The 25,631-nt window shown below is 38.7% G+C and overlaps 1 protein-coding gene across 1 annotated transcript in view; it reads left to right on the forward strand.

Moving 5' to 3' along the window:
• The window catches only part of galnt9 (polypeptide N-acetylgalactosaminyltransferase 9), a 106,889-nt gene that overhangs the window by 32,307 nt on the left and 48,951 nt on the right, over positions 1-25,631 (forward strand). The window contains exons 4-5 of the mRNA XM_026186141.1: positions 8,847-9,021; positions 19,316-19,513. Coding sequence (XP_026041926.1) covers positions 8,847-9,021; positions 19,316-19,513 — 373 coding nt within the window. The remainder of the gene's footprint in view (positions 1-8,846; positions 9,022-19,315; positions 19,514-25,631) is intronic.

Here is a 25,631-nt window from a genome sequence, read left to right on the forward strand (position 1 = left end):
GAGGTATCGCAGGTTTTTCCAAGTATGATGGTTCAAATGGTTTTATTGCAACCGTCGAGTATAAATTGCCATGCGTGTTGTATTCTGTTGAAACTATTGCTGCAAAAGGTAGCAAATTTATTCCACCAGCTGAAAAGTCATCCATTGCAAAGTTATCACTGTTTTAAACTCTGCATATCAACGTCTCCCCACACAGAAAACGTTAAATAAACCAGCTGTGACGCCTGTGACTGTTCTTGGTTTGAGGTCGCTACATTTTTTTGTCTTATAATTCTTATATGTTACAATTAAAAAAAGAGCACCTTTGTAATTTCACTTGTTTTATTTTGTCTCGTGAATTATTGCTTGATGTCCTTTATTGTTGCTATTTGTTTGTTAAAACCACAGATAGAGATTTACTGTGGCAATACTGCCATTTGTGAAAACATCTGTGTGCAGCTGATGGTTAAATTTTTTTTTTAATTCATTCTGAGTTTTTGTATTCAAAGTAGAAAACAAATATGGAGTGGTCAATTTGAATGAGTATACCAGTGCATGTTTAGGCACTATATGCTTCAAAATAACATTTGTATTTGAATGTTATTTAAGCACATCATGATATACATAGATTTTCCTCATGCTACCCAGCCCTACTTAGAATAAATACGTTGCTCTTAGTTATCTTAACCCTTGTATGGTGTTCGGGTCTGTGAGACCCGTGTTCAGTTTTTTTCAAAAGAAAAATTAAACAATTAATTATTTTTTCACGTGTAAATGTGTTGTGTCTTTCCACTCACTCCACTTGATTATAACTGATTTATTTATAACATTTTATATAAAAGAAAAACAAGAAGCACATTAATTCATAAATGTGATCTAACAAAGGTAAAGGGAAAAAATTAACCATGTTTGCTGTTCATATGTCTTGTAATTGGGATGAAGTAAACATCTGTTGAGTAATTTAACATAAAATTGTTTGATAGTGTTAATTTGGAAAGCCAAAACTCTAGCGGGTCCACCAGACCCATGAACACTGGGTGAGTAACAAAAATACGAACACCACACAAGGGTTAAATAAGCGCCACCAAGTTTCCATAATTTTTCTAAGTTCTGGAACATAAAAAATTTAATTAAACTGTCCCATATAACACATGGTGGTGAAGGTGTGCATGGATTTTTTTTTCCTGTTTTAAAAATAAGTCATACGCCTGACTTTAGTCTCACCCAAGTGTTAGACGTGATCTTGTGTGAGTCTTTGAGACGTCTGTGTCATCAGCTTAATTTTTCTTTTCCTGACAAAAACATGAAGAAATTGCTCAATAAAAATCTTTAACAAATTTTTAAGCAATACATGCAAAAATGATTCCAACTAAAACTCACATATGCAAATTGATGTTTATTTATTTATTTTTTCATAGAAGGTTCAAGAAACAATTTAGTTAAAAAATGTAAATGTTCTTTGTTTCATGGTTCAGGCGTTACAGGTTTAACCTGGGATTGCAATCGTGCTCTCTCAGGGGAAACTGGCCCATCGCACCACCACGTCGTACTTCCTGTGTTAACCTTTTTACCCTTTTAGTCTGGACTGATAAAACTGGCTAGGCTTTCTAAATCCAGATAACAGAGCCTAGAGTAGCTACAGGACTCTAGTTCCCTCTAATTTCACTTCCAGTATATTGAAAGATTAGCGTAGACTTTTTTCCCCTAACAATGTCAAAAAGCATTTTGCCTGCTACAACTTTTACAGCTTTCAGTCATTGCTTGCAGCAAACAAGCTGTACAGTATCTCTAGCAATTTATCTGTCAGTTATTCAGAGAAAATCAAGCAAGATGTTGAGCGATAAGAATTTAAAATGAAGCAGATGCTCAGACATTAAGATCAGGTACGTTAGAAGAGGAAAAGATCAAACACCAACCAGTTTACTGTCATGCTGTTCCCAATAAATGCGTGAGAGGTGGGTGACCTCAATATTGCTGACATGCCGCGGCACAAATCATTTCTGCAACTCTGAAGCGTGTTGACAAAAACGTTTTCCACTTACAGTGACGAACTGTACTGTACTCTGACGCAGCGTTTCAGCTGGAAGCTTTCGTGTCAGGATGACAAGCACATGATTCCTTTTTTAATATTTAATCCATCATCACATTACTTGTGGTGAGCCAGTTTACCCATTAGGTAACTTTACTATTCTGCTCATGATTGATGAAAGCGATCGATATCTGGCCTGTTCAGGGATCAGTGTCGGAGACAAGTCAATAAATCCAGAGTTAAAAGAATGTGGCCTGTGGTTTGTGTTGCACAAGTAAATCTCTTTCCTCTGAAGGTGATCATTTTACTTCGCCAGACAAAAACATAATTAAGAGGTGTTCTGAGGCTGGTCTTATTGGAGGAGAAAATCCTGGGGGTTAATTTTAATAGACTGCCAGTTAGACATCTCTTTGGACAGCAGGAAGGAGTGAATGTTCAGGCTTTAAAAAGAATGTTCAGTAACACTTCATCATCCACCCTTAACACAGCACTCTATAACCTCCCATGACTTCCAGGGATTCATGGTGTTCCTTGCACAGTATGTATTCATTTAAATTCACAGTATGATGGATAGTTATCCTCTGCCATGTTGCATTGCCAGTACTTTAAAATGTATTCCCAGCTCCATAACTCTCTTCCGATGGATGCATTCCAGCGTTTTATTTGCAAGGATCAGAGAGAGCCCCATAACTTTTCTTCTTTCCAGCAAAGCCTAGTAATTATTACACCCTAATAGCTTTTATTGTATTGTAGCTGCAGGGTAGACTGATGATGAAGGAGCCTCACTGCACAGGTCCGAAACCTGCTATGGGTGCAATCAGAACTAAGCTGCTGAGGTGCTTTACAATGCAGCTTCTAACAGTGACTGATTTAAATTCAATAAGATGAACCCTACAAACCTTATAGTTCATAAATTATTTTACGTGATGTTATTATTAAATTCCCACAACGTTTTCATGTGTATCCATCCCTTTGTGATCCTTTAAAGAGCTGGATAAAAAGTAGATGAAAGAGAAAAAGTCAAACTTTAATAAGTCCAGCTTTTGCAGGATGGGATGCTTCTTACCATTTGGGACACATTAAAGGGGTATCAACACAGAAAGTGACTAGCAGTGAGCAGAGACCACAGGAAGTCAATGCCAACATTCAACCTTCAAGAGATGACAGGCACAGTAACTGCTGGTTACATGGAGTGGGTGTATCCCAAGTTAAACCTTTCAATACACTGGAGACAGCAGTAGGCAGTGGTTAGGGACCAACTGCTACAAAGTGATGCATAGCAAACACATTCCCTCTTCTGTCGTTACCTTTTCCATCCATCCATTTGTTATCTTATTCAGAGTTCAGCTTCCATAGGGTGAGAGATGAGTACACCGTGGACGGATCGCCAGCGTGTCGCAGTGCTGGAACAGAGAGACAGACAGACATTTGCACTCACAGTGCCAATTTAGAATCATCAATTAACCTGACCTCACTAACTGCGTGTCTTTGGACTGAGGGAGGAAGCCAGAGTACCTGGAAAGAACCCACACAGACGCAGGAAGAACATGACATGCAAACTGCACCCAGAAAGGCCCTGATGTTGGATTAGGACCTTTTTACCTACCTACACCACCATGGTGCACATCATTACCGATTTATAAAGGGGGGGGGGAAGTCATAAAATTATTGATTTTTCTCTTGACTTTTAATTTGAGTGATTTGAAAATATCAAACAGTAGAAGCTGATTTTGATTCAAATTAATCGACATCATCTCAACCTGTCAGGATGAATGTTCTAAATGACCACCTCATATATGTCATCAGCAGAGGAGGTACTCAAATAGTTTACTGCTGTAAATGACCCACAGCAGACCTGACAGTTCAATGCTTTTCAGCATACTTATTAACTTGGATGCTGTACACACAGCGGCTGCAGCTTTCCAGCCGCACACATCACCATCTCTAACAACCACAGACAGACAGCACAGCTTTTTATGCCAGAAAGGTGGGAGCGCAGATGCTGTGCAGGTGCATCCGTCTCTCAGACCACGCCCCGCCACAACTACAAACACAGAAAAGATGTATGTCATCACAGTCACAAATATTAAAAAGTACTTTTTTTACAGAAAATGCTTCGGATGACTGCTCTGTAGTAGCTGTAGTAGTGGCAAAAGTACCACGGTGTCAAAATAAGAGCAGGGGCAAAGCTGCAATATAAGTACAAACTACCAGTATGCCTTCAAAGTTTGTTACCATGGCACCCTTGTTAAATACATTTACAGTAATAAATGGTCATTCAAATTCTGTCTAATTGTTTACTTACCTGATGTAGTGTTCACGTGGACTTCAACACCATTAATCTAGCTTAGCTTAGACAATTTTGCAAATTGCCTATTAGGGAAGTTGTATCTATTGCATCTGTACCTGTCTACAAAATGAAAGAATACCCTTTTTTTTTCCTTTCTTTTTTCTTTAGCTAGGACCCGTGGCAAATATGAGGGGCATCTATTAAATCTCCAAAATTACATACTTTTGACTGGGTTCCCCTAGGACCTCAACATACTGGTACTTTTAAAAAGCAATATGTAAAATAGAACTAGAAACGAATGATATGAAGTCATTGGGAACTAAATGACAAAATCATGGAAATTAAAATGATGGGAAAAAGCCTCAGGGGTCTGCAGGTACTGCAGTCTGTGGGATTACTGGTTAATTTAGTGTTAAATGCTCATGCTTTTTTTCTGTCTCTTCGAGGGCCAGTAGGATACCAGCAAATTCACCCTCTCTCCCTGCAGCATTCACCACTGTATGTTAAGACCTTCAGCTAGAAAAAGACTCCTGACAATCCTTCACTATGTCTCCTCAATGACACACAGGGGATTAGACTGCCATTTTTCTTATACTTTCACCGGCTGATTTATGTTGCTAGCTGAAGTCAGAAGCTAGGTGTGGATGCTGTTCAGAGCCGATGTGCCACACGCTTCCTTATTAATCTCTCCCTCAGAAAGTGGAGCGCTCAGCAGTAACCCAGAGGAGAAGCTCAAACAGCCATCTATCCTCCGACGAAACACAGACAGCAATTTGCACAACTGGCTGTTTACCCATCAAACTTTGTTTCCAGTGATGACAGCCAGCCTCATCCGTGAGAGGAGAGCAGAGCAGAGACAATATTATAATCCAGTTGGAATAAAGACTTGCGATGAGGAATGCCTTAGGACTACAGTAACTTGTATAGAAATCGTTAACTTGGTCTCAAGTGACTAGAATAGAAATACACAACATTAACATCTATACACATCTATACAGAATATTAAAGGAAAAGCTCATGTTTTCCAGCAGTTTCTAATTAAATGAAACAATTACTGGAAAATTTAAGATGAATTTCTAAGTAAGACGAGATAAGATAAGACTTTATTGATCCCACAACGGGGAAATTTTTGCGTCACCTCAGCTCAGGTACAGATATCAGAAGGAAATACAAAAATACAAATAAGTACAATCAATGAAAAAAAGTAAGATAATACACTATATACAATGGTAGCATACACAGTATGTGATTATGGATATGGTTGGAAATATGGAAGACATAAACTATATAGCTTGATTTAGCTATTGTACCACTATTATTCCTATTTACACACACATGTACACACTAAATATACATATGTATACATATGTACATTTTTATTTTATTCTATTCTGTACAGTTGTGTACTCTATTTATTCTTATTGTATTCTAATTTTTGCCTCATAACTTTTGCACTGTCCACTTCCTGCTGTGACAAAACAAATTTCCCACGTGTGGGACTAATAAAGGTTATCTTATCTTATCTTATCTTATCTTATCTTATCTTATATACATACGTATACCTGCACATGTCCATACACATGGAAGGTCCATTATGCATGAAGTGGTGACCGTGGATGTTCACAGTGTCCAGTGACTTATGACATCGTGATTGAGGAGTTATAAGTATTCTTGTGTTGGCTATGCTCCCCTTTTTTTTGAATGGAAGCATGGTCTAGTACAGCGGTGCCCAACCCCCGGGCCTCGGGCCGGTACCGGCCGCGAGAGTTGAGGCTCAGGTGTGAAATGTGTGGTTTTCAGGGTTTTTATCGGTTTTCAGCGTTATTTTGTTATCGTGTTTTCCTGGGTCTTTTCACGTGTGTTATGAATAAATCTTCTTTTTTTCGGTACCGGTACTAGTTTTATTTTGTTGTATTTATCCGCGACACCTTAAAGGCCGGTCTGTGAAAATATTGTCGGGCATAAACCGTCCGTGGCGCAAAAACGGTTGGGGACCGCTGCTCTAGTATGCTCAGAATCAGTGTTCTGCTTCATTATGAATCCTTATTCACAATGATGCAAAGCAGAGGGTTCTTACTGTTCTTCTGAAGCAGACCTCTTTCTTGTGTTTAGTCCTCTCAGACCACTATCAGACATTTTTCTTTTGACAGAACTTTGACTTTCTGGATTCTTCCTGTATTTGGTTTGCCAATTCTGTATCAATGATCAAAGCTTGATGTATTGATCTTCTAATGGCGTACCCACTTTTGGTCTGTCTTTTTACGCTTTGGATTCCACTGATCAAGTTTCTATCAGACTAAATGTTTTAGATTGCTGTGCTCTGTCTGCTTTGAAACCTTCAGTGTTTCCTTGGTTTGATGCTGAGAAAGCCTGCAATGGTTTTAAGTAAGCAATATTCTGCTGGTATCCCCTTTATTGCAAGTCAGCAATGGCTGCAAGTTGATTGTCTTGAATAAGCCTCTAACGAGTACATCAAATCCACCATTGTCCTCTAAAAGATGCTCTAATGGAAGCAATACAACTGAAGAAAACGGAGCTTTTTTTCAAGTTTCAAACTTCATTTCAAGTTCTGAATGATTCAACTCAGTTTAGTTTTATTCATATAAATATCATTTATCTGATAACACAAAGAGACATTCACAAGACAGCTGTAGTTATAGCAGATGTTATCATATGAAAGTGCTGAGACTCTGTGTAAAATGTAGGTGAAAAAACAGAAAGCAATGATTTACTAATCTCACAAACACATATTTAATTCACAATAGAACACAGAACACACATTAAATGTTTAAACTGACCAATTTTAATATTTCATGAAAAAATAATTATTGCCTTGTTTTGAATTTGATCGCAGAAAAACATTTAAAAGAGTTGGGACAGGAGCAGCAAAAGGCTGGAGAAGTAAATGCTCCTAAAGACGAGAGTTTCTAAGAAGAAAATACAAAATAATATTCTTCAAAGTAAAAATTGTAAAAATTTTGAGTATCTCATCATCTACAGTTTATAATATCATCAAGAGATTACGATCATCTGCTGTGTGCAAGAGACATTAAAAACAGGCATGATTTTGTTGAGGAAATCAGTGCAGCGGCTCAGGAACACTTCCAGAAATTCAAAAAAGCTGGTTGAAGCCCTGCATGCAAAGAAGAAGTTGCATGTTTTTGAAAAACATGCACAAATCATCTAAACTAAAGAGCAGAGAGGCCATCCAGCTTAATCCCAGCAGTCATTTCAGAAGCGTCCTTCATCGGAGGTGCATTAATGCCCATGGAATTGGCAGCTTGCACATCTAGAAAAGCATCTAGATGTGCTGTACTGCATTTTTTAAGAAAAGGACTTGTCGTGCACCAAAAGGACAATGGTGCACGACCACATACTGCTGCATAGTGCAGATTTAGCAAACACATGGCTTCGTACCAAAAGAATCTGAGTGCTTAACTTTCCCACCTGCGGTCAGATCCTTTCACCAGCTTAAAACATTCCTCGTCTAAAAGTCCAGCAGCTGGTCCCCTCAGCTTCCATCAAATTCAAATTGAGTTTAGATTTTTTCTTAAAATTGTACCTTTGCTCAGTTTAAAGACTTGATCTGTTTTCTGAGTTTTATTTTGAATAAAATATGTGTTGATGAAATTTGCAGTTCATTGCATTTTGGCTTGATTTCCCTTTTACACAGGGTCCCAACAGTTTCAGAATTGGACATTGTGGAGTTAGCTGTAAGAAAGCTGATGTATTTCACAGCCTTTTGAATTGATCCAAATTTCACTCCAGTACACGCTGATGTGAAAATGCTTCAGTTTAACTTGGAGAGTACAGGAAACTAAAACTGCCAGCTGGATATTTGACTTGGTGACAAACTGCTTGCTGCACAAGTAGACATATTTAGTGTCAGGATCCCAGATGTTTCCCTCTTCTTCTTGTTGATGCCTCGGGTCTTATTTCTCGTATGCTCAGCTTTTCAGCTCACACAGACTTTGTTCTGGGTACCTTAGTCCCATTTGTAGTACATCATACCACACTGGAGGTGAGAAGGAGGTATATAATCATGTTTTTCTGATTTTTTTGGTCTCCTAGCAGAAGTAACCGACCAGGAGGCACCATGACCACATGTAAAGTCACCAGAACGCGATCAGTTGTCTGTGGGATGAGCAGGACTCTATTAGGCTCTGTCTCTCTGTTTGACTGAGCTGGCAAACCTCAGTCACTGATAAGCACACATTCATGAATCACTGAATAAAGCTTCAAACTCAGAGTAGATGGGGTGTGCGTTTGATCAGAGCTGGGTTGGCTAAGAAAGTAATGCTGCTGATTGCTCTTGCTGATGAGTACTTAGTAAAGAAAAGTAATGGCTTTTTTAGTGAGTAATACGAATAACTGATTGCATTTGGTGATCACTATTTCTCTTTAGGTGTAATCTAAAAGTTAAACACGCTGAAAGGGGAAAGAAGGGATTTTCTGAGCTAAAAATCACTGACTACAGCTACCTTGTTAATGTTTTCCTGTTGTCATGTGGGTGTCTTTTAAAGGAGGGCTCTCTCTAATCTCTTCCAGTGGAGCTGAAATTCAACTTGGATCAGTATGTGAACAAACGTTACCCAGGCCTCGTAAAGATTGTGAGAAACAGCAAGCGGGAGGGTCTGATCCGGGCCCGTATACATGGCTGGAACGCGGCCACGGCTCCCGTCGTCGGCTTCTTTGACGCTCACGTCGAGTTCAACACCGGCTGGTAAGGTCATGTTTAACTTGAAAAGGTCTAAGCGGTTTCTCTGTCCTCTCTCACCTTTGCCTTTGTGCTTTGCTTTTTATGTTTTTTAGAACAGAGGGATGTCATGTAAATTTATTATCACTCAATTATGCAGTCTGGTCTGATCTAAGCGTTCTGATAAAACACCAGGAGAGGTTCTAACCGAGACAGCGTTTTTCAGGACAGTGGCGCTTATTATGCAGAAGGGTTTCTAGCTGGTAATCCTTTTCCTCTTTGCATTTCCTTTTTTAAATTGTAAGAATCACTTTTGGTTAGAGCTGGATAAAAAGACAGCCCGGCTAATATGGCATTACCTGTCGAGCAAATACACACTTACGACAAGTGAGAGCGAGTCAACCACTGTGAAATGTGAGAGTGAGTGTAATTAAAGAGGTAGCTCAAATGTTGTGCATTTCAAAATTATTTTACTTGCAGGCTCTGGGCTCATTTTGCGATATGAAATTACTTCTGGGGGTCTCAGTCCAATGTCTGCCTGCTGCTTAAGTTTAACGGCAAACAAGTAACTCAAAAAGATGTAATTGGCACCTAATTTGAGCCTGTCATGCAGTCAGTGTCTGATGAAGCTTTGTTCCCTGGAAGCTGCCTGAGAGTCAAGAAAGGGACAAGGAAGAAGATGAGGAAGACTGAGTCTACAGCATCTCTGAATGCTTTTCGATCTTTACAGCTAAATAGATGCAAGAAATATAAACACATCCAAATGTGCTATTCAGATTTGTGACAGCTGTCATGCCAGTTCTTCTTAGTCATAAACTGGTCAAAAGAAAAACACAAAGAAATAATGCACATGTCTCTACAATCAACAGAACTGTTGATCAAACCTCCCAAAATTTCCCAAATAAGTCAAGTCTTCCTTATAATTATGACATTCAGTGTATTCAATGCTTCTACAATTAGGACAATAAATGTAAGCAATTGTTAAGGTTCAAATATTGAGGAGGAGAGTACAAACAACCATGGTCCAGAAGATCTTGGTCAAACAATTGATTTTAATGAATACACGCGTGGGAAGACCTCTCTGTACGCAGACAGGAATTAATCTTCGACTTAATCAAAGCATAAACAGATTTTTTATACCATCAGGGATTGAACTTACTGACACCCCCTCATGCGTCATCAGACAGAATATATGGATACGTCAAATCAAAACCACAATGACTTTTAACACAGTTTAAAAAGAACATTGTCTTCTATCTTCATGGCAGGTACTTCCTGTCACTGCCGGATGCTCGCTTATCATCTTGACACATCAGCAGCAGTTCTGCGACAAACTGCTCTTTTTGCAACCCCGAGCAAAACATGATTAAACTTCCACCTATAAATGATTCTCTTTAACTAAGTGTGTGTGTGTGTGTGTATCTGTGTGCTAACCACAATTGCACCCTATTTCACCTCGCCGACTAGCTCCTGACCTCTCACCAGACAGAGAGACAGAAGCCACTCTCATATATGTAATAACCGAACTGAAACTATGTATATGTCATCTACTAAATAAATGTTTTAATCAAGAACCTCTACTAAAAGCTTAATACAAGAATATAAAAGTATAACAGACAATTTGAATACCCTAGTTATTCACATAGCCTCGTCTAACCAGCTCCTCAGAATGCTTTCGGTTTCACTTCTGCAAACTTTCTGCAACCCTGCAGTTTCCTGTCAGCCTGTGGCTTAGTCTTTCTGAAAGACACACATTGTTTAAACATCTGAATGCAATATCAATACTGTAGATTACATTATTAATCTGGACAATAGCAGTAAAATAATTTCCCTGATCTCCACACAATATATAATCAAGTAAATACTCCTTCACTTCTTCTCTCCAGACTTCACTGTTCACTTTAAAATAAGATGAAAACTGATATTATAATAGACATAACTGATGACAGTCAGTATTTAGTATGACCGCCTGTGGTGTTTCGACAGAAGAACGGAGACGGCTTTGTTTGTAATGGAACGTAAATATTCAGCAGTAGCTCGCCATTTTACATCTCACCATACACTTCACTTCTTCTCTCCTTCCATCATTCTTAGTCACAGAGCCCCCTACTGGTAACTGAGTATATGTTCATATTCAGTCCCCCTTGTAAGCAACCCTTCACCATCTTAGCAGTGTATGTAAACACAACACCGCCTTTATTCTTTAACACAGCCTGAACTCTTGTAGACAATCTTTCTTGTAGTTTCTTTAAACAGGCTTCTCGAAGGATATTCAAAGTTCTTCCTTGGATGCTGGCTGGCTTTTGTTTCATTCTCTGTCAAGATGATCCAAAATTGCTTCAGGAATGTTGTGGTTCGGGCTCTGGGGAGGTCAATCCATGGCTGATAGTGTTGTGTGTGTTTTTCCAATCATACGTGCTTTTACTGCATTGGCGCTGTGTTTGGGATCATAGTCACACTGACAAATGAAGCTGTTTCCAGTCAGATCTTTTCCAGATGGTACTGCATGATGGATCAAAATCTACATTCACAATTCAGTTTGGAAAAGTAATGTGTGTTTGTGACAGGCTGCTGTAACAAAGTGCCCAAAGTTACAATTGAATTTGTTTCTTTTTGGGGGGTTTTGCTGTTGTTATGGCCCATTTGTCTCACTTGCCACAGATGCTCCAGATCATCTTTGGGTTTATCCAGTCGGCTATGCAGCACATTGTTTCTATGTCATTCTGGTTTAAACAGCATTTTAAAACTCGTCTTTCTTTATGTGATGATTTTGATGATCATTTAACAATCATTATTTATTCCTTGGGCTCATTTACTACTACACTATGTGATTCTGTGTTAAGTTTTACTTATGAATTTGCTTTTAAGGATTTTCTGAAAATGAAGCAACTACAATGATTATTTTAGAACAAATATAAACTCCAATATTAACTTTCTATCATATTACCAGTAAAGTTTCTCTGCTCACAGGTAAAACTTTTATAATAAAAGACGTGGGAACTTTGTGTGTTTATTCTGTAAACTGGCATAATGTAATCAGAATGTTCTGTTTTGCTTCATTAAGATGAAATTAAAGCACTAAAGGTCAGAGTGGGCCTGACCTATAAACATCCCACCACAACATTAGTCAGCAATCAAAGGGACCTTTACCAAGAGATGACTTGATAAGCCGCGGTTATTGAAGCTTGACGGGCCATTTATGGCCCATATGGGAACTACAGGCCCAGAAGTGGCACGACCCGGGCAGGAAACAGCACTCACAAAGGAAGTTGCATCAATGCCTAGGTGCATATCTGATGATAACTGACACCCCAGTGGTTCCCTCATCTGCTTCCCCATCTGTTCTTGCTCAGAAGTAGACTTGCCTGTCATTGATGCAACATACCCCACTCACCTCCGCGTAGGCTTCCTCCTCTCCATCCGTCCCTCTTCCACATGCCAAAGCCACCTCAGCATATTTTGTTCACCGTGCGACGCTCTCTTCTTTCTGCTCCACACACCTTCACCGATGTATCACCTTCGTCTTCCTTTGACAACCTGCAGCTGAAGATTTGTTAGTTTTGTTTTATTTTGCAGCTCCGGTTTTTGCTTTTTGCATGAAGTGTTATTTACAGAAGTCAGTGGAAAGTAGAGCAGAATGCCTGTGATATTTTTTTTTTTAGTAGTAGTCGCCGGATAAAGGAATATAGCAACTGAAGAGATGACAGCCAACTTCTACAAGCTTGCTCACGCCGCTTAGATTTCTTTGTGTATGAGAGAGTGTGTGCATTTATTATCTACTGTATGCCTGCAAACAGCATGCACTCTCTTACTCAGATTCACTGGCGGTATCTACACTTTCTATTTGTTCAAATGGAAGAGAAGCCGTTTATCATAATGTGATTATTCACTATGACACATACAGTGATAAGTGAGATGGATGTTTCCTCTAGATGTTGTGGTGAATATCCCTCAATGACCTTGTACACAGTGCCTATGCATACTGAGCCAGAGACAATGCTGCCAGCTCTTAGTGGCATCGCTGTGATTCATTGGCGTGGTATTCCCCGGAGGTGCTGTACATTTGCAGCTGAAATGTATTGCTACTTCGCATAACTTATTATTGGGTTTAAGCAAACATAATTGTATCATGCTGTATCACGCACTTAGTCATTTCCCATTCCCTCACAGCATGTTGGTTTATGACTGTGGTTCTCAAACACGGGGGGCATTAAGCAACTGCAGGGGTGGGAGTGGGGGGGTGACCAGGAGAAAAATATGAGGTGAATAAGCATGATTTATGGGGATTAAAAACAAACTAGAGTTTGCTAAAATTCACATTCGAGGCTTTTTTATTACTTACTTCCACCGTGAGTGCTTGTGACTGATAGAAATTATGTGGTGTCAGGTGCTTTTTATCAGCTTTGTAAAAGGAAGATTGTAAAAAAAAAAAAAAGTTGGTGAAGCACTTGTTTTTCAGGAGTTAATAAGCAAACGTTTTGCACCACAAGAGCGATGGAGTCTGATTTCTGTGGCTTTGCGCCGCTTGAATATGAGGATATGAAATCGTCGTTGTGGTTAATGCGGTTTTGCACCGGCTTAATGCTCGCAGTCTATCTTCTCCTGTAGTTTCTAACCATCCATCCTTTGGGCAGCCGTTGTCCATTGTGTTCCAAAGACGACCAATTTCCTTCCGCGTGCTATGTAAATAAACAGGATTGATAGCAGAAAAGAGGAGCATGTTGTAATTAGAACCTACTGTATGCCATACTTCAACCAAACGGTTGCGGAGGGGAGGAAATTGATATTTATTTGGTTTTGAAGTCTCTTGCACAGTTGCAATCTCAGGTTATTAACGATTAACCATTAACAACGTAGCAGCAGCTCCCGTAAGTGTGCGCTGGAGATAAGGTTGTCGATGCAGGGAGGTTGTAATGAAATACATGCTTCAGAAAGCAACACTTTGATGAATGTTGAATGTTCTGCTGCACTGTGACCTGGTGAGTGCTTGTAAGGAAGAGACAAACTGGTGGAATTCAGAAAGCTAAGGAATGGATTAAACAGTCCTCTTGTAATTTTTAATTATTTTTGCCACATGTATATTTGATATTGGCTCCTTTGGTAATCTCACAGAACTCCTTCTGCTTATTATTATGCCATGCAGGTGCAGTGGTATTATATTAAATTCAATGGTACATAAATTCCAGAGGTCTTGAAGGCTGGGGAAATATTTTTTTAGATAAAGTAAATCATGTTTTTCCTCTCGCTCACAGCGTCTGGCAGTGGCTCAGTGTTTATATCTGTCTGGAGATGAGAAAGGAGGCTGCAGCCTTACTGAGTGCTTCACAGAGCACAGGCCAGGCAAACCTCCAAAAAGCACTGAAAAGACAGGGCTTTATGCTGCCTTTACGTTTGTATCATATCAACCACGTCTTTGGCAAATGCATTTAGAAGTGGTGAGGAATCTAACATTGCGCCTTGATCCTTTTCCAGTTCATGCCTCTGCATCCCGCTATCTACTTCAAAAAAGCCTCGACCCTGTAATGAATTTAAATTCTGCATGGCTACCTTTCCCTTCTTTGAATCCTGCATCTTTTTTATTGGAGGCAGGAGACTGGCCCAATATTAATATCTACTCTACATATGCATGTCTGAGCTGCTCTGTAAAACAGCCAGGCGAAAGGACTGTGGACGGCTGCACATTTAAAGATTAATGCACTTAAAGATGGCCAGAGGCACTGCAGGCTTAGATTCTTTATCCTATATAACACAGCAAACACAAATTAGCACTGTCAGATCTAAATTGTACCATACTGCAATGTCAGTTTGACTGGTTTTAAAATGTTGTGATGAAATACAATTTTTTTTTAAAATCCCAATAATATGCAATAATTTAATTGGCAATTGCATTGGCAAGGCCCATATTGGGTTCACAACCTGCTGTTAATCATATTTTAACTATAGTGAGAAACCTGATCATAAAAGCGCAGTTATGAAAAAAAAAACATTCAAAATAAAGATAAATATGTTTTAAGAACTTTGAAAGATTTCACTCAAAGCAGATTTAAAGACCTCAGTGCTAATAGATCTTTTTTTTCTGCTAGGGGTCTGTTAGGGTCTTTTTTTTTTTTTTTAAGTTACTGAATTTAAAAAAAAGCTACTTCTATAGGGCAGCTCACACGGTCTGCAGCATTGAGTTTAATGCAGAATTAAAGAAGATCTTATTTTAGGCACTTAGGGCCCTGCTGCTCTTAGGGTGTAGTTAGATCCCATTATCTGATAACTCTCTGCCTGAGTATCGTTCTCTATTTGAGATCCATTAATCTAAAATTTTTAAATAAAAAATGCAGCCTTGAAAGGAGGACTGCAGGGCTTTTACGTCAATTCTGGGCAAAGGTAGGACAGATAATGAGACATCCTGTGATGCTGCTGTTGTTAAATCAAGTAGATATGAATAGATTGTGTTTCCTTGATTTTTTTTTTAATATCTGAAATGCATGCACAGCCTGGTGTGAACCTCCACAAAAGTGCAGACTGCACTGAAAGACAAGTAGTCAAAGAGTTCATTAATCAAGAGGACTTCTGCTTTGAATATAAGAAATGGCATTGTGGAGCCAGCGGTGATGGATGTTGTCAGCATGTATTTGCTGTACTGGATGAGTCATTACTGGTAGAAGGGAAAATCTCATTGCTATTTGCAACTGAGCATGATTAGGACCGATGTGGATGAATAACGGCCTCAATGTAAGGAACACGAGATAGCAGATAAAGAAAGGAGGATCACACAGCCTCGTCTGTCAAAAGCAGATGTGTTCTCATTTCCACACTGTCTCTTATCTTATCACTCTCGTGTATTCCAGCAGTAAAGAAGGTGTAGGCTGGGTTAGGGTGTTGTGGGAGCTCAAGGACAGAAGGAGATGAATGGAAAAGGTTGGAATGACAGGGTGATCTGCCCAAGGTAAGGAAGTGCTCAGAGCAACACTTTTGCTGAGCATGTCAAGCAAAGCACGTCATGCATTCTGCTACAGTAAAAATGTCTTCAAAGTAAAAGCAGAGCCTTTGTTTCACTACATAGTCAAGCACTGTATGGCACATCTGAGCCTTCAAAAAGATTGTTCTTACGCAGGTTAAGAGACTAAATTGTTGGATTGAACACCTAACCCTTTAAATGGCTTGGAAATATCAAATGATTTAAATGAAAAATCAATGCAAATTTCACTTAACGTGAGGGTTATTGTTGCCTGTCAGATATGTTTTATTCTTGTAATACTGTAAAGAAGAAGAGGTAGAAACATACAGTGGCTAACAAAAGTATTTGGCCCCCTTGAACTTTCCCACATTTTGTCACATTACAGCCACAAACATGAATCAGTTTTGAATTGAATGCATGTAAATGAGAGCAAAATGTAGGAATGCATAAATGAAAATGCATCTATGTTAGAGTGAAAATTTGTAAATATGTACATTAAAATAAATGTATAAGAGAGGACAATATTGCAATGTGTGTGTTAAATATGTGTAAACATGAGAATAAAAATAACTAAATATAAAAATTAAAATAAAACTATGTGAGAGTGAAAGTATATGTATGTGAAAGAAGAATATATGTATGTGAGAGTGAAAGAATGAATTTTGGCTTGTACGGCGTATCTTGTGCAATATTAACAAGCTTTTATGACTGAGCCTACAAGGCAGCACACATAATTAGTGAAATTAGTGATTGCCATTTTTCATATAGATGCTTTGCCCAACTGTGCATATATATATGTATATATATACATATATATACATATATATATATATATATACATATATATATATATATATATATATATATATATATATATATATATATATATATATATGTATATATATATGTATATATATATGTATATATATACATATATATATATATATATGTATATATATATGTATCTCTCTCTCTATATATATATATATATGTACACACACACACACACACACACACATATAAGCATAACTGATATTTAGCTGAAAATGTTTTGTTTTGTTTATTTTTTGTTTTTTAAACTGTCTACTGTAGTTTAGTCTACCCTGAATTTTTTCATTTAATTAATGATTCTTTTCACTTTGAACTTAGTGAGCACCTCATTTTTTGTGAGTTAATGAAAAATTACAGCGTAAATGACCTAGATCATCTCCCCTGTGCAATGTTGATGCTAGAGGACTGATCCGACATAAAATAAAACTGGAACTGGAACAAAGGCTGGGGAAGCTTAAGTTTGAAAACTATAGGGTTAATTTTGTGAAGGGACAAACATTTGACTCAAACTACCATTATTTTCCCATAACCAGGTAGCGTTGGTGCCTAAGTGAAGAAATTACATTAAATACAACTGAATTAAAAGACTGACACCACGTCTGTTAATATGAAGTTTCCTTAGGTTTATATTATCATAAAATATATTTGTATAAAATAAAATGAAGACAAAAAATAAATGAAAGAGCTTTCTTTGTTCTGTACCACCATTTCTAAAGCAAAATAATACGTTATTATTGTGTTCGACTTACCCACATCCATCAGTAAAGTCACAAATTAAATGAGGGAACTCATGTTTCTCTAACAGTTAATACAGTAAGTACAGATAAGACTGTATGTTCCAAAGCATCCATTTTCTAAGCACTTGTCCCATACAGGATCGCGGGGGTGTCTTAGATTATTCCTGCTGTCATAGGTTCAAAAGGTGGGCTAGACTTCCGACAGGTGGCCAGTCAATCACAGGGCTTTCAAGTTATTAAAGGATTATTTTGTCACCCAAAACAGTTCAGTTCGTCTCACTCCCCTCTGTAGTTTCTGTCTTTTACCTTCATGTGATAAGAAGTCATTTTGTTTTTGGAAGATGAATGAGTTCCACTTTTTGAAGAGGGCGAGAGAGGAAGTAGGACATGAGTCAGGGCCAAGAAACTGACAGTTAGAAAACTGGAGAGGGGAGTGTGTGTGTGTGTTTTTTTTTAAAGAAATGCATTTATCAAGTAATGATTGCAGCCAGTTTTTGTTTTCTTTCTTTCTCTTTTTTAATTTGGAAAAGTGTTCCCATAACCAAGTAGCATATGAACCATATGAAGTGCTCTTTTAAAAATATGGAGGACATCATCTGTTAGCATAGGAAGATTATACAAATGTAACTAGGGCCAGAAGCACATGACTGTCATTGTGTTCTGCCCATGGCCAAGCTAAGGAGAGGTTATTGCATGGTATGTTTTATAGACCAAGTGAGTCAAATCATTCTAAATGTCTTTTAATTTCCTTTGAAGATAATACCAGAACTATTAACTATTACTACATTTGCTATTAACAGAACTGCATTTTGGTGATTCTAAACTGACTGTAGGTGTGAATGTGAGCATGAATGTTTGCGTCTCGATGTGTTAGCTCTGCAGCATGTCAAGTGTGTACCCACTCACCCTATGACAGCTTGGACAGGCTCCAGCCCCCCACAACCCTGAATCAGATATGCGGAAGAAAAATCAATGGATGGATGGATGGACATACTGGAGTCTTAGCTTCACCATGTAACTTCTCTTATATGCTGTAACTAAGATAGTTGTGAATTGGTTTTATCTCATTTATTAATATCTCGATGTTGCCTTGAGATTTTTAAAGTCTTGAAAGCGTGTAGTCCATTTAATATGTGCCAGCCAAAACTGCCTGGGAGGGAAAAAGTCATGAGATGACGATCACAGCAGGGCTGTCTCGGACTCTTCCTTGCAAGCGTCTCTCTGTAATGCGTGTCACTATTTGACATTGGATTTTCGTGAGTGAGGGATATCAAATATGATATCATTTGTCGTTACACAGAAAATTCATTTCGCAAGAACTTCATATCATCAACAGGAGAGGGAAGCAGATGCTGGAAATTGGTTTGAAAGTTGAATAAATGCTGGTTTACCAGACTGCATCTACACTGAAAAAGCATGTCAGTGTGGCAATGGTTTAAAAGTCGAGACAGTGTCTGCAGCTATCTGTAGCTGCTCCTGGCATTTTTTGCAACTATTGACTAAAGAACTTTTTGTTTAACATTTAAATGCATTGGTTTCCTGCACATACACATCCACAGCTTTCACTTTACATTCATATTCAGTTAAGTTATCCATTCAGTCAGATTTGACCAGCATTTTTGCAATATTAATGCTTCAAACCTCTGCAGATAGAATGAATATATGCACAGATCTGTTACTTGCCCTGTTGCAGACTCTACACCTCTCACTCTTTTCATTCACCTCCTGCAACTATGCAATGAATCTTCGGCATACCTAATCCAGAAAGCCAGCTTTTAACTTCTGTCTCTTTTCTTATCCATAGGTCTGAACCTATTCTGACCCGGATGAAGGAGGATCATACCCGCATTATCTTGCCCGCCATAGACAACATCAAGTACAACACGTTCGAGGTGCAGCAGTACGCTAATGCCGCCCACGGCTACAACTGGGGTCTATGGTGTATGTACATCATCCCTCCACAAGAGTGGCTGGACAGGGGCGATGAGACAGCCCCTATCAGGTGAGGGCCTCAGCCGGTGCAAAGTGTCCATTATAGATGAGGATGTCTGATGAAATATGAATAGCCTTGGGATATGACTTATTCATATGTAGAGGCATCAAACTCAGGCACACTATAGTTTACTATGCCACACGAACACATGAATAAATGCTGCCTTTAGAAAACTTTCCAATTACACTGAAAAATATCATTTTGAAAGCACAGGGCCTCAGCGGTGTGGTGTCATTAGTGTAACTTTGTGTTGGCTATTAGCAGGGTATTATAATATACCACCTTAGATTAAAGGAGAGCATATGCTTCTGTCGGGTTTTTATATAACTCTAGAAATGCTTTTGTGTATCCCTGGCAAAACTCTACTGGAATGCAATACATTAAAGAAAAAGAGTGTAGCACATCAGCATTTCTTAAACTCTTGTTGCTCTTACAGATGTTCTGGCTGTGTGGATAGGATGGGGACAGGAGCTGAACTTGTTGATGAATTTGAATTTGTCCCCTGTGACTGTAGAAAATTTGTGATTGACGATTGTTAGTAGCTGTAATGTTTAGAAGTCTGCTTAAATTTAGTTTATTAGAGGAATAAAAACAAGTGAACTTGTTAATAGTCTTGTGTTATATAGAACTCTTTAAAGATGCACTGAACTTTTCTTATGATGCTTTATAATACATATCTGTAATCACGTAGCGGTTTTGTTTTAGTGTTGTAAGGCCAAAGGCAGTGCAAGCACCAAGAACATAAGGTCAAGTCCACCTGACTCAGCTTAGCTCTTGGTTTTCCTCTTCCATAATTATGGGGCTGCTGAACTGCTTAATGTTGCTGCATCCCTGGTGCAATTTTACAACTAGTGCTACAGTAGAGCATCAAACTTGAACTGAAGATGCCGCATCCTGACACATAAACATAAATATAATCACAAGGAGGTGCGGGTCAGCGGTAGCGAGAGATCGGCAGCTTTGAGCTGCATTTTTTCTTATCTCATTCAAGGATGCTTCAGTGAAATGGATCCAGCTGAAGTGTTCTCTGAACACAGTTCATCTGGTTAAAGAAGAAGTATTTCCTCTTTTCTCAGACTGCACAGACTCAGTAATACATCTGTTGACAAAGACAAGCATTTACAGGAGGAAAAGGGTGTTGTTTTTAAAGATCTGAGATGTGCAATGCGCTAACAGGCCTTCATCTCTGTATGAACATGAACTTGGAGTGACCCATTTAATCAGACATTTAAACTGATTTAGATTCGTAAATGAAAATCCACCACGTTTTTGAGATTCCTATACTGACAAGCACAAAACAAATACTAAAAGATCAGTGACAGGAGTAGAGGGCAAAAACATTCAGAAAAATCAAAAGTCGAACTGATCACATACTGTAAGTAAAGTAGCTAAATTTGGCTACCCCAAAGGCCTGATCAATGAGGATCTGTGGCTGCATGTTCACCCTGTTGCCATCTGGCAAGCGATACAGGATCTGCTGCCGTAGCACCAGACTTTGGAGCCATTTCTTTCTTCAGGCTGTGAGACTACTGAGCTCTTCCCCTTCACTTCACCACAAATATTAGCTTAATTTACTTATTTATTTTAGCAGCATAACAGGAAAAACATCTGAAACGTCAATGTACAACCCTGTGCTCCACAATGATGAATAAATGCCTGCAGAATGTCAGTGCTGATTTTGTAAAGCGCTAAAAGGAATCAATAATTCTTGTCTGCTGGTGTAAACCTATGTTCAAACAGCATTGCTGCTATAAACAGAACAGGTAAATGTGTTCATTTGTATCACTTAATGTCCTGGACACTGCATTTTAACCAAGCCATAAGCATGAAACCTACTGATGTGTACTGCCACGATGTCTTCCATTATCCCAGACACCAAGACATTCACACACACTGTTCAGTTCTGACCACAGGCAACAGAAACATGAATTGGAAGCCAGAGTTTCATTACCTACCACAGACCAGTGCTGGAAAAGCAATAACAATTTCATTTGGTACAGGGTGTTCTCATACAAACAACTAGTGTGGACCTAAATATTGGATGTCTTATCAAAACTCCACGAGAATCATGTATTACCAAATATCAATTGCTAGAGTTGAGATAAAAAGAAATGATAAGAGTAGACATTCACGCTGGTTCGTCTTCCCTATTGAAAGTTTGCTGAAAATGAACAGATCGCCTCAAGGGCCAGCTGGAGTGTGTCAGCTGGGTGGATTCCTATTGGAAATCATTTTCCTGCTTGCTTCCTCAAGGTTTCTACTCATCAAAAACAGAAGCTCACTCACAACATCTCTGGTTGTTTGGACGCATTCAACAACAAAGAGGGTAAAAGGGTACGAGAAGGCACAAACATGTTGTGAGAACAGAAGATTGCAAGCATTTTGGAGATATTGTGAAGCAGACTCACGGGCAGAAGTATGTATTTTGATGATGTGGCTCCATCAATTAAAAGCACTGATTCAAAAAGAAACCTTTTCTTTTTTTTCAGCTGTTTGAATCAAGATCTAATGGAGAATTTTACCTCCATTTTATCATCTGGAAGAGACGGAGTCTTTATCTTGCCATATATTGCATACATCTATCAGACATTTACACTGCAAGCAGGAGACAAGGACAAGAGTTGCAAGGGGCGGATGAGTCCTGCAGGCTGACCATCTGCACACTAAAAATAACTAAACCTCGTGACGTTAAATGAGAAATCCACTGGATGATTACACCATCAATCTGTGATGTCTGATGGACTCCAGAAGTTGTTTTGTGACTTATGATTTCCTGTTTTTTGAAGGCCACGCAACGATATCTCTGTTGTGCGTGCCTTCAGGTACAAAATACAGACACAACAACAGCGTTGGCTGAAAGGAAGCAATACAAGTGTGCGTCATTCGCCCATGCAAAATATTAGCAAAAATCAATGCCAGACCCTTTGTGTTTTATATTCACCCACTTGCATAAGAGTTTATTGAATGTTCTTGTAATGGAGAAAACTAGCATGTTTTTTTTTTCTTGTTTATAACTTTTTCACTGCATAAAGACCTTGCAATACTATGTAGAGTAACTCGTGAACCAGGCTATCTGCCTTAACAAGTTGGATGAAGTGAAGAGAGAAAAGAAGAGCATAGGGAGACCACAACTAAAAAAAAGTTCCCAAATAGCTCCAGAAAGTAACAAACAGACAGAGGACAAAGTACAAACTGCAGGAGAAACAAGGCACAAGGTTAATAGCATGCAATAGTGGCATATAAATGCCTGCAGAGTAAAAGAGAGTAGAGGAGAGGTGCTCAGTGTATTATGGGAGTTCCTCCAGCAGCGTGTGCTTGTACCCATATAATTATGAAACCTTGCAGGGTCACCTAATCCGGCCCGAAAGATAAGCGTTATCAAAAAGGGAAGTTTTAAGCCTCACCCGAAAAGCACCCAAACAAGGTGCTCCTTTCAAAGAAAACGGACCTAATAGCTAAAGGCTGTCCTTTATGTTCTGCTTTTTAAAACTTGGGGAACCACAAGAAAGCACTGTGAAAGCAAAGTGCTCTGTTGAGATGATATAGCGAGGTCTTTGCGATATAGTGTAGCATCATTAAGGGTTTGTATGTGAGAAGGGTTTTAAATGCAGTGAGGAGAAGCTAACAGGGCAGAAAAATGATCTGTCCTGCTAGTCATTGTTAGTTCTCTCACTTTTGCATCTGGTAGAGGCTTTTAAGAGAACTATTAGTGCATCCCTCTGATAAGTAATTACCAGAGGTGTGGACTCGAGTCACATGACTTGGACTCGAGTCAGACTCGAGTCATTAATTTTATGACTTTAGACTTGACTTGAAAAAATGTTCTAAGACTTGTGACTTGACTTGGACTTTTACACCAATGACTTGGGACTTGAATTGGACTTGAACCGGTTTACTTGAAAAGACTTGATATTTTACCCCAAATATAAAATTTAACATGCATATTATATAGAGATTGAAAATGTGACGTCATTCACGGGTAGAACCGCAAAGGATTCTGGGAACTCGTGGCAAGCGGTACTAGCGCACGCAGGCTTTCAATTAAAATCAGTCACACAGCGATAAAAAGAAACACAAAAATGGCAAGAAGCTGTTGTATTATTAACTGCAATAGCCGGTCGCATGACAGCCACGGGAAGCCGACGGGTAAAGAGATCGGTTGTTATCAGATTACGTCGTTGAAGAGAAATTGTTCGAGCCATGTTTCCGAAGTAACAAAGAGGCGACTGGATTGCAGCCATTCAAAGATCAAATATAACGTCCCAGAACACTCCAGCTCACAGGTTAGTCTGCTCCAAGCATTTACACGAAGGTCAGGGTTTTTTAGTAGTTAATACGTCATTTTCATAACATAATTAGTGATATAGGTTACAAGCAAGTCTGGCGCTGAACAGAAATTGTCGCGCTATGCTCCTTTATTTATTGTGCATAAATAGTGAATTGTCCTGACACAATATTGCGTTTCGCTTCTGTTATTATGGTACATTGACAAAAACATATACTTTTATTCACAGGATAAAACAGGTTTTTTTGTATCACTAATTGCCCAGTACGATTACAGCATACAATATTATTGTCACTGCTACATTTCTGTGATGCTACCAGAAATTATTTCCACTGCTAATTAATTACCGTTAAGCTCAAAGGTTATATTAATAAACGGTTAATGAATGTGTATTTATGACGACAATTTGTGAGACTGGTAAACTTATGATACGTACGATGGTCTTTCGTTCTACACGGTGCGTTTCAAGGTCCTGCACCCATCCGTCGGTAAACTGTACCTGGGCTTGTTGCAGTGACCTGAAGTTACTAAACTTCATGAGTGTATGCACTCACTCCAAGAACCGTATGATTATAAATATGCATATAAATATGCTACAATGAGATAGCTGACTTCATCTAACTAGCAAATGTTGTCCAGGCTACGTTGGTGATTCAGTTTTTTTTAATATGTATGATATTTTTGTCATGCGATTTTAAAGCTGGTCCTACAACCGCATCCAAGAATAACATGCAGCTTATCTCAGAACTGTCAGTGAAAATTATTCTTGGAGCTAAGTTTAATTGAGCTGCATTTTAAAGAGGTGCAATTTCACAATTTGTGTATATTTTCTACGTTCACTTTTGTCATGTGTTGAGAAAAACACAGATTTAAAATTACATGGTCTAATATTTACATTTAGCATAACTGCAACATTATTTTTTCGTTTTGTTTTTTTTAAAGACTCGAAAGGACTTGAAATTCAAAGTTTCAGACTTGTGACTTGACTCGGACTTTTACACCAGTGACTTGAGACTCGACTCTGACTTGCCTGACATTACTTGAGACTTGACTTGAGACTTGAGGATAAAGACTTGAGACTTACTTGAGACTTGCAAAACAATGACTTGGTCCCACCTCTGGTAATTACAATAGCTCAACCTGGAATTCACAGGTGGGTGGTCTATTTTCTCAGCATCACTCTGAGACAGGATGTTCCTAATTTTCACCATAGTCTATTATACAGATGAAAGGAGTCCTTGAGATAAGTTTATTGTATGACTTACAAAAAATCCTGAATGCAAGGTTTCCAACAGGGGTACTGGAATATTTGGTATGAGTCAGATTTACTAAAGAGGAGCAAATTAGCATGATGATGCAACTGCAAACATTTCCCAAGGGGAGGTTAAAGTTCTGGGGGGATCATCTACTCACTTCATTGTAATTTATAAATACAGCAAAGCCAGTTCCCATTAATGATTACCAGTATTTTATGAAGAGTGCAATAAAGCTACGTCCACACGTACCCGGGTATTTTTGAAAACGTAGATCTTTCTATGCGTTTGCACCTTTCATCCACACATAAACGGTGTTTTCGGTCACTGAAAACTGAGATTTTTAAAAACTCCAGCCAGGGTGGATATTTTTGAAAACTCTGTTTTTGCATTTACATGTGGACGAGAAAAACTGAGAAAACGCAGAAAACGCAGCGTCAAAGGTGTGCACCTTTTTTGACGTCACACTGTGCGCCACGTTATTGTTTCAGTGAAATGAATTTCTACAATACTGTTACTGTTAATTGTTCTCTCTGCAGTGTTTAAATGCTTACATATACACACACAGTTACTGTCCCTCCACACATAC

This window comes from Astatotilapia calliptera, chromosome 12 (genome assembly GCF_900246225.1).
Source record: "Astatotilapia calliptera chromosome 12, fAstCal1.2, whole genome shotgun sequence".
In the NCBI taxonomy this organism is placed as follows: domain Eukaryota; kingdom Metazoa; phylum Chordata; class Actinopteri; order Cichliformes; family Cichlidae; genus Astatotilapia; species Astatotilapia calliptera.